Source organism: Pagrus major, chromosome 20, assembly GCF_040436345.1.
Source record: "Pagrus major chromosome 20, Pma_NU_1.0".
In the NCBI taxonomy this organism is placed as follows: domain Eukaryota; kingdom Metazoa; phylum Chordata; class Actinopteri; order Spariformes; family Sparidae; genus Pagrus; species Pagrus major.
Window position 1 is genome coordinate 19,279,893 of NC_133234.1, and position 13,123 is coordinate 19,293,015.

A 13,123-nucleotide genomic window follows, 5' to 3' on the forward strand; every position below is an offset into this window, starting at 1 on the left:
TATATGCTGGCATTTCTGTCACTGTGGTTGAAACATGGAAACTGTAAATCTCTCCTGCACCCAAGTCTTGAATATTATTTACAGGATTAATTTTAAATGATTTGCTGTGAATCGTTGAGTCATGGAGGGAGTGTTTCAAAGGCTCTTGAGATGTGTGTGCAAAGAGCAGAGAGGTTTGCTGTGCAGAGCCAGCGCGCATACCACCACAAATAACACGAGAGACCGCTGTGCGAGAAACTCTGTGTGAAAGGCTTTGCTCAGTGCTCTGTAATGAGCCAGGCTCTGCTCTCTCTCCCTGTTGTATTGGGAAGATGATTTTCAATTAAAGGCTCTGCAGAGGCAATGGAAGCTGAGTTATCGGCCTGCGTTAGATTGCACCCTGAGGCCCGTGTTGGAGCTGGGCGCATGGCGGGAAGTTCTGCCAAAAGGTATTACTGCTGTTGGCATCTAAATCTGGCACATTGTAGTTTTTCTCCACCTGCTCTCCCCCCCCATTTACCTTACTTCTCTCTTCATGCCTCAAACCCAGCTAACGTCCTCTGCTTCGCAATATTTTTTACAGTGTTCTATTTCTCTGTTTGCCTCATCTTTTTTGTAATAATGAGGTATTGTTAATCTTCCTGTAGTCATGAAAAGTATCAGTATTTCCTTCTGGCCTACTGGGAAGGCCCCATCTATTGTGATACAGTAATATCTCAAGTGGCATTTCCTGCTTGTTTCCAGTCAGAGGGAGGAGAAATCTGGTTCTACCAGTGAGTGAGAGAGAGGGAGAGAGAAAGAGGGAGGGACCTGGGGCTTTCCTCTCTCCCAGCTCAGCTGCTGTCGTATTAATTTCAGGTTAATTACAATAGCATTATCTCCACTTTCCAACTGCAGATAAAGCTAAAAGGCTGTTGTATATAATTGGTTTAAGAGGAAAAGGGATGATTTTGTTGGTTATTTCACAATCCGGGGCTCATTGTCTGCATTTGTTTCTAAATTAGAACCATCAGGCTTGTGTGTGAATGCCTAAACCTCTTATTAAACCCTATTAGAGGGGGACTTGAAATTAATTATCATGTGTTCCCCGCCTTGTACGTCACTGACAAAGCTCTTTCTCCATCTCAGTGTTGCAAACACTGGTGGATAGTTGATGGCTAGCTTTCACTGTGCATGCTGCTGCCTGATATAATAATATCGCAATATCTCAGCCAAACCTCAGCGGGCTACATCGCTGTGTATTTTAATAACATCCTTGATGCTTTCATTTCTTTTACTGTGTTTGAAAAGATCCTGATTTCTTAAGAGGAGAAAATAATTGTGGAAAATTGGAATTATTGTGATTTCCCAGTACTTAAAATATCCTGTAGCAATCAGATTCTTGTGAGTTCTGAGTCACAGCCGACCTATCAGCATATTACTGATACTTTGTTATTCACCTTTCATCTTGTTTGCTTTTGTTAACTGTAGGAGTTTATTCATACAATTATCTCCTGCTAATTACTTTGTTTACACTCTGATGTGCGGCATTCTTGAAACACCACCCCTAGAAACGCATACAAGCCTGTGCGTGCAAGCATGACCTGAATCAGAATAGGTTAGAATAAACAAGACATCTGAAGAATCTTTTGGGCTTGTGGAAACTGTGATGGGAAATCTTTGTTTGACTTTTATCACAGCGTTGACAGTAGAGAGATGACAGCAAATGAGGGGAAAGAGAGCTAGGGAATGACCTGCAACAAAGGTCCTTGGCCATACTCGAACCGGGGACATTGAGGATTGTGGTCAACGCCTTCGTGCCCTCATGTCCCTCAAGAGTATTGTAGAAAACAGCAATGTAGACGAATGTAGCACTTTTTACTGCAATATTCCACCTCGCCTCGTCCTGTTGTAGTCCTGCGATCTTTGGGCCTGGAACACTGTGAGTTTTTGTGAGCAACGCTGAATGTAAATGTTTGTTTACAAAGTTAAAAAAAACTCATGGGGCCTCTTAAACTATTTTTATACATCCGCACAGATGACAGTCATGGCCGGAGGCATTTACTTTTGTCATTTAAACTCCATGAGACTCAAACGTAAATACATTTTTGAAGGATTCTGATTTGAATCAGATACTCTTGAACCCTACTTTAGAAACATTGCTTTCGTCTTCAGTGAGCCTCATCCTCGATGCTGAGGGAGCCCGACAGAGGAGATAGAGTTTGCAGACAGATCGGAGATGCAGTAGAAACATCAGGCCCGTCTGCCACCCACAACCCCCCACCCTCCAGGCCCATGTTCCTCCCGTTGTCCTAACAGCACTTGGCAGATCCCTGAAGAATACCAGTCAGCTCTGCAGCAGAGCTCGCTGCAGCCAGCTCCGTCTCACCCACCAACAGGGCTCATCAGCAAAACACAGTTAACACCTGCAGCGGCATCTCACTCAGCTCACATCGGTCCCATACAAATGACTACACCAGGTTGATGTCAAACAAGGGGGATGTTGGTTTAGTACTCCAGTCATGTCCTCTAAAGCATCACAGACTCTAAAGGCTCATTTAAAAACATTTTGCGTGGAAATGAAGCCTAATCCAGCCCCATATAGGAATTTATAGTATCAAAAATCAACCTTATATAATTTTGACATAGATGTGGACAATTCTGGCATCTTCGCTATTACAGAAGCAGTCTCAGAAGACGCATTTATGTGTCCCTGAATGAGGGAACATTTTCGAAATTGAAAAATTGTATGATGACTGGACCTTACATTACTATCCTCAAATCAAGAAAGTGCATTTAAACCACTGTGTACTGCAGTGAGTTGAATCTTCAAATATAATGAGCCCTCTGTTGAATAAAAGATTTATATGGTCAAAAGTATGATGTAGTCATGTAGTCTCATGCTCTTAAGTAGTAAGAAGTATATCATTTTACATGCAGAGCTCATCAGTCAGTCTGGGTAAGCCATTTAGAGAGAGAGTGTGTGTGTGTTTGTGTGTGAATGTGTGTGTGTGTGTGTAACTCCTCTTTGCCGACTCTTTCGTCTTGCCTCAGAGACCCATAGTGCAGCTGGGGTTTAATAATCATCCTCTATTCAATCGTGCTGCCTGGAAAAGGGCATTCTCGGTCCGCTGTATGCTTATTGAACTCCTCCTCATTCAAGTTAAGCACCGTATTAAATTCATATTTGTTGCCCAGTGTTACTTTATATTACTATATCTTCTCTCTGTCCACAATTTTCCCCCTTGCTTTCGTATGTGATTGCACTCTGTCTTTACCAGTCAGCCTCAGAAATGGCTTCTACCGCTCTCTCTCTTTTGCTTGACCAAACACTCGCTACACACAGCACAAACGTGTGGTGGTTTCAGTGGTCTGGAGTGTTTTAACTCCACCTTTTTCAGTAATGGATCAGTGTGCTAGGTACCTCTGTTGGTACCATCCACAACTTTTGACAATGGAAATGCAAAAACACCCATTCTAATTTGAAACGATTTGGACTGAACTGAACCCAACTGCTTGGTGAAAACATGGCTCACATTGTCTCTGCACCATATGTCCGCTGCTTAGTTGTGTTAAGCCTCTGAAGCTTCGAACAAAGTTTGCCTGCTAGCTATATTGACCAAACTAAGCTAAGAAAACTGTAATGCAAATAACAACGGCATGAATAAAAGAGACAATAACAGCGGCCCACAGCAAAGAAACACCTCTGCCACCAATGTAAAAGAGGGTCTTGGGTTTGCCTGACTTAGCAGGTTTAATAAGAATAATAAAGATGTCATAGAGGCGCAGTTCTTTAGTTTTGACTGTCAGCTATTGGCCATTGGCCCGACCCTAATGAGGCCTTTCTCTAAAGCCAAAATCTCAGATGTTGATACCACTGAATGCTGTAACACCAGCTGGATGTCCAAGGATCCTGGGCTCTTCTTTAGTCCGAAAAGATGCATGTTGACTCACAAGCTGTTTTAGTTGTGCTTGTAGCCCTGTCACTCTGACCAGGCTGAGTTAACTGAGTTTCCGGGTTGCGGAAATGTGTTGACTTGCCCGGTCGGGGTCCCTTGACGTCATCCAAAGTTGCTAGACATTGCAGGATTTTCCTCCTCTTTGACTGTTCAAAAGCCCAGCCACACCACCCTGAGAGTTGCCTCATGCTCCACTCTGCCTTTTCCTCCTGGAGAATCCTCTTGTCTGGGATTTCCTGGCTGGCTCTCTTTGCCGGCGTACAGCCCACGGGGACTTTATACAAAACATCAAGAGGCTCAGTCTCTTTCCAGTGAGCATTTTCAATGCGCCTCTTTCCTCCTTTTTTCCCACCCCTCCTTCATCAACATACTGTATTCTCATCTGAGTGTAATGATATGTTATACTCTGCGTGGATTAGTGCAGGTTATTAGTGAGCCCAAAGTGTAGAATTACAATCAGTCCAGTGTTTAGATGAGGCTGCTTATAATTGTTGAGAGGGCGTAGACATGCGCTGGCTAAGTGGATAGGTCTCTAATCTGATTCCTCACTCGTTTCCTCTGATGATAATGTTCTGTGAGTTTGCACAGCCTTATGCAAGAGGTTGTGTGTGGTAATGAGCCCCCAGCAAATGATGCTACTGTTTATCACGTTTCCAGAAAATGATTTGCATGCTGTTCTCCAGGGAGAATATGGTCCACTTCCTCATCCTCTTCGTCTTCTTCCTCTGATGGGTTTTCTCTCCCTCACTGCTTCCGAACTGACATCAGTTTACTCTTGGGTATGCAAATACAGGTTTATGAGTAATCAGAGCTGTCATTCAACCCCCACGTGACAAGAATCGCTTTGGTTCCTCTGTTAAACTGCGCTGTCATTGCCTCACATGTCAGGCGTGTGTTTGATGGTTGTCATTTATTCTTCCTAGGGTGTCGTTTTGGTTCATTTTGTGATTGCGCCTCTTGCCTGTTGAGAATCTCCCGGGTTGTCCGAGCTCCCATTTGTATGATATGAAACCTGGTCTCATCGGCAGTGATCACAGGGGCAGTTTTTCATTTTGTGGGTGAAATATGATGTCTCTATCAAAGCCGTTTGTTTGCCCTGTGTCCTCTCAGCACCTGTCGTTTAGATAACATGCAGAATCAGCTGGACCTGTGACCCAGTTCCAAACAAACACACAGATGCAGCCGCTGATGGCTTTACAGGCTTTTCTGGCTACTCTTAATGATGGTTTAATTGAGCCCAACCCGCTGTACAGTGACTAGGCTGCTCTCTGATGGCTGCCCACAGATTAATCCCACCTCCCTTTTGATTGTTTTGTTGCTTTCTCCCCCTGTAGGTAGCTTTTGTATCCCTGTGTGGTACCACTGAATTCATTTCCTGCGCTTTTTGTTCCATTGTCAGGCCGTGGCTTGTGTTCTGGTTGATTCGCTGGGCTCTAGGATTGTTCATGGGGATCGCAAAATGCATTGTGGACATCCACGTGTATATGCACATACACTCTGATAATGAAACAATGTAGGGCTGAATGAAAGAGACTGCACATGGCATTTCATGCCCTCCACTAACCTGACTTAGGCTATACATGCTGAACAACAGATACAGACTTTCAGAGGCTGTCAAATGTATTATATAAGTGCATGGTCATGTTTGAGGCTGTACTTTGTGTTGGTGTTAAGCAAACATCCCATGAAATGTCCCTCAGTCGGTGTCAGGGAGATTCTACATGTCCAGTCTTCCTGTGTTTTTGTGTTGCCATTATTTTGGAGACATTTCCTTATTCACAGTGCTTCTGTCATTCATCTAGCACCTCTGCCTCTTAATACATTTTTATAAGTTCCCTTACTCTGATTCCCAAAGGTTGAGATTTTTACTTGTTTGGCAATGGCAGGTGGTGTGTTGTGTGACAACATGGTGTGTGACCATACTATTTTGGGCTATTTGGTGCAGGTCATGTTTACCCTTACTCTACCTTACTGTAGAGTAAGGGTAAGGTCAGCAGTCCTTGGCTCTGGAATCTTTAATCCAGCAATCCAGGGGTCTCGTCTGGCTCAGCTTCCATTCAACTCAAAACACCTGACCTACAGTCATTGATATGGGCAAAATTGTTCATTCACCTGGAGGGCACTCCTAAGTAAAGCCTATGTATTTGAAATACTGCCTTATGTTGCATTGATATCTCAATTATCTCACAACATTGTCCGACCTCTTCTATCGCTGACACAGACTGTATTGCTAATTGGAATTCTCTGTAATCATAGCAGCCTTTATAATGGTCACTGCTTTTTACTTTGTTTTTTTGTAGAATCAATAATAATGGCATGTACCTGTAATATTTTAATTTCTAACTTTGTTTGACCAGTCGGTAGAAAAAAAGCCTACTGAAAAGTACAACTTTTAAAATAAAAACAATCGACTTCACTTACTTTCAGATGATCTGTTACAGCAGTGACCCTTGTGTGGGAGTAAAGGACATAAAACGATTTCACCCCAGCAGCATAAGCGACAAAAACAGCCACGCTTTTGTTCTAGATAATTGTCTACCATAACAACTTAAGAGCTAAATGGTAACAGAAATTTTTTCACGTGTGCCACCTGGAAATGAAATATAATCAGCTCCTGTGATGGCAGGTGATTGTGGGAGAAAGCGGTCGATTCACTTGATGTACCATGAGCATGCTGGGAAGGCTCCAGAGCCTGCGGCGAGGGTCTTTTCTAATTAAGCCATCATTCACCTCCGGAAACCTCTGTTGAAATGGCCCTGCGTGCATTCCCTCAGCATGACATGCATACACACTCACATTTGTGTCATTTCTACCTGTGGGTGTCCTCTCAACGCAGCCACCCGTCATGCTGTCAAGAGTATAGGTTGTGGATCGGTTTTGAGTGCTCTGGTGTGTGTGTTGTGTGTGTGTGTGTGTGTGTGTGGGCGCCCTTGTACCTTCTCATAGACAGGTGTCGGTCATGGCTGCTTTGACAGCGACATGTTGTTCACCTCTCGCTAAATGAGAGAACAAGTGTCACCAGTCAGTTATAACATGACCTTGACATGTTGATGGCGCTGTGACAAAAGATGTGAGGGGGCTATCTGTGTGTGTGTGTGTGTGTGTGTGTGTGTGTTGGCACCAGAGAGAGAATAGTCTGCATTGTATTTAATGTCTGACCAATAATGGATTTCTGAGTGCAAGAGAACATTTTTTATGCGATGCTGTCTGCTGATTAGAGTCATTACTTTTGACAAGGAGATTTATGTTTTCTGCCACGTTTGTTTTCTCTTTTTGTTTGTTTGCTGTGAAGATATTTACAGACACTTGTGCAAAGATTTTGATTAAACTTGATGGAATGTTGTTTTGGCCTGGCCCATTCTTAATCGATAACATTCTGAATAAAAAAAATTGTTTTTCTGAGGTGATGATGGAAGTAGCAAGTGAGTCATCTCACCTCCGCCTCGTCTTTGTTGCACATGTGCAGTACCGATCGAGCTGAATGTATGCATTGGGTGTCTGTCACCCTCTCTCCAACCACACATAGTGACATTTCAAATTATCTGGCTGCTGACAGTCAAAAGTAGGCAAGTGGTGCACTGAAAATATGTCTCTCTCAACCCTAACCTTGTTTATTTTACAGCTATCTAAAAATGCCAGTGTGTTTGATTTGCAATGAGTTCATTACGGTAATTAAAGCAACGTTACGTAACTTTTTTACCTTTTTAAAATAACAGCTTCTAAATCATGTTGATGGTACAGTGTCTTGTAACAGGGTGAATGGTCTCTCTGTCTCCATCACTTGTTTCTGCACTGTGTAACTTCAGTGAGCGGGTAGGATTACATTTACATTTACATTTAGGGCATTTAGCAGACGCTTTGTCCACAGCGACTTACAATAAGTACATTTGTCACAAGATAGATCACAGCTTTACATACAAGTTCACTTCAAGATACAAGTTTACAACACATATCATTGTGAAGACGTAATGAGTTTTGTTTGTAATTAGCACCTACATTACATCTGAGAAATTGTTACAGACCTGGGATTTGTATTTGCTACAGTGGTGTTGCACTCAGTAACGATGGGGGGCGCCAAATCACACAAAATGCCAATTTCTACATTATGTTGCTTTAAAGAATATAATATTTTAAGTTTCCAGACAAACTTAGTTTGTTTGTTTAAATTTTGTCATTACCAAAAGTTAAAGGACGGTTTTAAATAGGCTGCAAAATGTCTCTCCAATCTTCATTTCCTCGTTTTAAAATCTGACTCAATTGAATTTGTTGAATAGTTCTTATCTAAAGAATGAGTGATTTGTTTTTCGTAGCAGACCCGGGGGAATGAAAGGTTTTCATTGCACTCAAAAGAGAGATTTATTGTTTGCATTTTGCCCTTGTCACACTGATCCACAGTTATCCACATTTCACCTGTATACACTGATCTTTCCGGATGCAACTTTTTGGTCTTAAAGTAATCTAAAAAACAAACAAATTCAGACTTTGGTTGACTTTGTACTTGATAAACTGGATTAATTTAATGAATTGTTCGACTGTAGATGCTGGTTCACTTTTACTTTTGGCAACAGTATCTAACTCTCCGGCATGATAGGGATTTATGGGGACACAAAAATATGCTGTTGACTAGACAACCAAATAATCATTATTTTGTCACCCGTTTGTTTGTGAAAAAATCAGTACATCGAATATTTAATCTGTTTGTCCATGTCCTGTAATTCCACGCAAATCCGTTTTCCACTGGCATTATTGCTGTTTTAGGGCTCTCCATCATTATTGGTTTCTTTTCAGTGGGTGGTAGAAATGTGTTGATATTACAGCTTCGATGGTGCCAGGCCCAACCATCACTGTGTCAGGCCGTGTGGGTGGACATCCTGTGGATGTGTGATGCCTCTACTACACATTGCAGTGACACACAATTAGCGCCACAAGGGAGCCAAACGTTTTATTGCCTTTTTCCTCCTGTAATATCTCCTCCTCTTATATTGTCCCCTCTCATCTTTCTTTAGCAATCTATAACTACGATGCCCGGGGAGAGGAGGAGCTGTCGCTGCAGATCGGAGACACGGTGCACATACTTGAGACATATGAAGGTGAGAACAGGCTTACAGATGACGGGCATGATCAGAGCTGACAGTGGGAGACTAATTTCCTGTCATCACTAGAACCTCTTTTATTTTGCCACATGTTTAATAAGATAATGGCAGTGATGATTATGACGGTGATACTCCTCACTCCTCACTTCTGTTACAAAACTGTTGATTAACACCACCTTGTTGAAAGTTAACCTTAATGCAGTTTTATTTGTATTCTATGGGAAACATTTAACATACTTCTCTTCTCCATTAGACTGGTACAGAGGGCATAGGCTGAGGAGGAAATCCAAAAAGGTGAGCGGCAGTATGGTTTTAAACAATGACTCAGAGGTCAGTCTTTACAGCTTCAGTTTTTCAGCAGTTCAACTTCTGTCCCAGATTTAAAATAATGATGTTTGTTTTATGATCTCTTCCTCTTCTAGGGCATATTTCCTGCTTGTTACATACACCTGAAAGAAGCCACAGTCGAAGGGAGCGGGTTAGTGCTCCTCCACTTCCACTTTTGAATGACGCACACTGTATATTTATAATGTTTTTCTCACAAAAACAAGAAGATTGCTTCTACTTCTGTTGCATTTATATGTAAGATTAGGTCATTATTATGGGGGATTGGGTTGAAGGTTTCAAAGAATCTGTAAAATTAAGGAATTTCTCTGCACGATTTCAATGTAAAATTGCCAGTTTTTAAGTAGCGAACTTAGAGTGCTTGGCAGGGAAATACACATAAAAACAATACTAGGTCTCACTGCTATTTCTGTTAAACTCAAGTCTATTTAATTTAATTGTAACAATGCAAATTCTACAGCACTGCGCTTGTCCTTCACATTCACAAGATCCATGCATTATTTACAGAGAAATTAACAAAAATGTTGAAAAACGTGCTCTCGCAATGATAAAGAAAGTGAGAAAAAAAAATCCTGGTCTTTTCATTTAGAACCACACCAAAGGTTAACGGGGTCCATCCTCCATCTAAGTTTTCTGGAAATACGTTCAGTCATTTTTGTGTAATTCTTGCAAACAAACCAACCAGCCAACAAATGAACGCCACTTAAAACATAACCTCCTTGGCCGGGGATAATCATTTTTCAGCATCCCATTAAATAGGAATTCAGTAAAATTACAACCCTCTGCATGCACAGTGCACATCGGCAGCCCACACTACTACCAACAGCACTGTCTGAGTTAAAGGACAACATGCTTTCAATCAAACTTAATTACTGGACAGAATATAGTTTATATTTTTTAAGATATTTCAGTTAACCAGCAGATAGTAGCCTGCAGCAGAGGACAGAGTTTAGTGAACACCTTCTGCTAGTTTTTGTGAGCTTGCTCTTACCATGTGGGATGTACCTTGATTGGGAATGCTAATTAAAATTCAACTCCACTAAATTGTTGATTTATTTCTTTTTCTTTTTCTCAATTGTTAGTGTTTAAGGTACAGTTAAAGGTTTGCTTCTAACTTATTTTATTCCTGTTAAAGCCCTGTTAGTTTCAATCATGAATATCCTAGGAATTTTTCAACCATGATTAGGATGCATATTGCAATTATACTTACACTGGCTGAAGATGCAATGAGCTGAGGCGATCAGCAAAAATGAAATAGTCTCTCCTCCTTTCTGAAATACTAAGAAGCTTTTTGGATCTTCCTGCGTTTTACGTAGAGAGCCTCTGAGGTTGTCTCAGCGGAAAGATCTGCTCTTGATATGATGTGACATGTGCGTTTGTTGTTGCACAACTTGTGCCACTGTTTTGTTTTCATCTGTCCTCTTTGATTTTACTTGCACAACGAAAAACGAGATAAAGACAAAAGCTAAACCCCGAACATCAAAGTCCTTGAATTCAACCGAGAACCTTGAGGAACAAAGATTTCCTTTCACTGAATTACAACTAAAGGATTTGAACAAAGCTGTGTGATAAATGTATGAATTTATTTCGGATAACAGTCAAGATGTTCAACACTGTCAGTGTGGAGGGGAAACTGCAGAAAACACAGAATCACATTTGTTCACTGTCACTGCAGGCAAAAGGAGCAGGTCATCCCCACTGAGCTGCCCCTGGTTCAGGAGGTGACCACCACACTGCGGGAGTGGGCTACGATATGGAGGGATTTGTATGTGGTAAGCAAGCCAAGTACAAAAAACAAAAAAAACACACACGCACATTGCATGCCAGATGCTTTTTTCTAATCTTTTTTTTGGGAGATGAGGAAACGAATGGATGTTGGAGGGCAACACTAGGTCACTGGGCTTATTATTAGGTGTTAAAGCGTATACAACACATGACCTTATTACACATACATTATATTAGTATTGGCTTTTGTTTTAGAAAATGTTCATGTCATATAAAACTATTATACATTTTTATATAATTTCTGATTTGTTATTAATTTTAGTTAAATATATTTTGTAGTAATTTTATTTTATTCATCGGTCCTATTTATGATAATACAATTAATAGTAATATTTTGTCTCTCTTTTTTTTATTTTTGTTTTTGTCTTTTTTATTAATTAGTGTTCATTTTGGCATTTCTTTGCAGATGTAAAAAAATGTATCCATCAATACTAAAGCCGAATGTATAATCAAACAAATATTTAATATACTTATTGTCTAATGGCTGTTTTTGTTGCTCTTTTCTTTTTCGGTTCATTTTTTGATGTGCATGTTTTGATTGAGTTACTTTTGATTGTTTTTTCTGTATAAAGTTCTTTCATTGATTGATTACCTCACAATTTTCATTAGTACTTTTTGTGGTTATTATGTTTATAAGTACCTCAGGAAGATTAGCAAACCACTTTGTGGAACCTAATGAGGATCAAATAAAGAATTTAGGGTTGCTTTCACATTTTAACATATCTGCATTAAATAAATGGTATTGGTCAGGCTCTCTATTGATGGGTTCTTTTCATAAAAATGTTTTGTTGGATTTGGCTCAAGGTAATTCCACCTTTGGTCACCATCACTCCTGTACCCTCTGCTAAGGATACCACTCAAAAGTTCAGACCCAATAGCCCTCATAAAAATATTCCTGTGTCTAAGCTGCACACGTTTTTATCCATCTGTTTCCCGCTGACAGGGGGACAAGCGCGAGATGTTCAACTCTGTCCGTGACATGATCTACGACCTCATCGAATGGCGTTCTCAGATCCTTTCCGGCACCCTCCCGCAAGACGAGCTCACCGAGCTCAAACAGAAAGTCACCTCCAAGATAGACTACGGCAACAAGTGAGGATCCAGTCTTTAGAGGCTTTGAGCCTTCTCCTTCCCTCCCCACAGCTTATATCCCTTTATCCTCATATCTATCCGGTAAAATGACTCTTGTTGGAATAGGTCAGCGGTGTCAGTCAATAGAAAATGACAGGTCATCACTTTGCCTGAGGACAAACTGGAGGGATTTAGCTTCAGCTAACTGTACTGTATTCCATCATGAAATGACAGCTCTTGCTGGGTCTGCAGTGGGCCTAGAAAATCGGTTAAAAACGAAAATTGTGAGGCTCCATTCTGCTCCTGTGATGAAACTTTAAACCTTTGGCCAGGTAGAGAAATGGCTTTTACCTCTGTAGAAACAAGGAGTGATGAGGTGATGTAACGCACTGACTGCATGTTGGCAGCGTGCTTTTGTCTGCGCTAACTCCCTCCATTGAAGAAAGAGTTGAACAAAATAAAGGAGCTATAAAAGAAAAACAGTAGAGCTAAAGGGGAATAATATATGAGGAGAAAATAAGGCATAGGGAGGAGCTCTTTAGCAAATGCAACTACATATTCACAATCTTTACCTGTATGTTTTCATCTGGCCAGCGTGCTCTACCACCCATTAACTCTGCCCGATTTTTATGCAAGGTACTTGGATCTCGATCTGGTGGTCAGAGACAAAGATGGAAACATACTGGACCCAGAGATCACCAGCACCGTCAGCCTGTTCAGAGCGCATGAGGCGGCCTCTAAACAAATTGAAGACAGGATTCAAGAGGAGAAGGTAAAGACAAGAGACACTTTATGAGACAGTATATCAAAGTAAAAGCATATTGAGTCTCAGCCAATCAGTTGAATTTACAGTTGGGGTTGTCTGCAGTGGAAATATATTTCCTCTACAGTAGTGTCTGCTCCATCCCTATG

At 41.1% G+C, this 13,123-nt stretch overlaps 1 protein-coding gene across 1 annotated transcript in view; it reads left to right on the plus strand.

Moving 5' to 3' along the window:
- Positions 1–13,123, plus strand: part of dock1 (dedicator of cytokinesis 1) — a 204,220-nt gene that overhangs the window by 14,207 nt on the left and 176,890 nt on the right. Inside the window, exons 2-7 of the mRNA XM_073489321.1 lie at positions 8,924–9,007; positions 9,264–9,304; positions 9,433–9,488; positions 11,031–11,127; positions 12,084–12,232; positions 12,848–12,983. Of these exons, the coding sequence (XP_073345422.1) occupies positions 8,924–9,007; positions 9,264–9,304; positions 9,433–9,488; positions 11,031–11,127; positions 12,084–12,232; positions 12,848–12,983 (563 nt within the window). The remainder of the gene's footprint in view (positions 1–8,923; positions 9,008–9,263; positions 9,305–9,432; positions 9,489–11,030; positions 11,128–12,083; positions 12,233–12,847; positions 12,984–13,123) is intronic.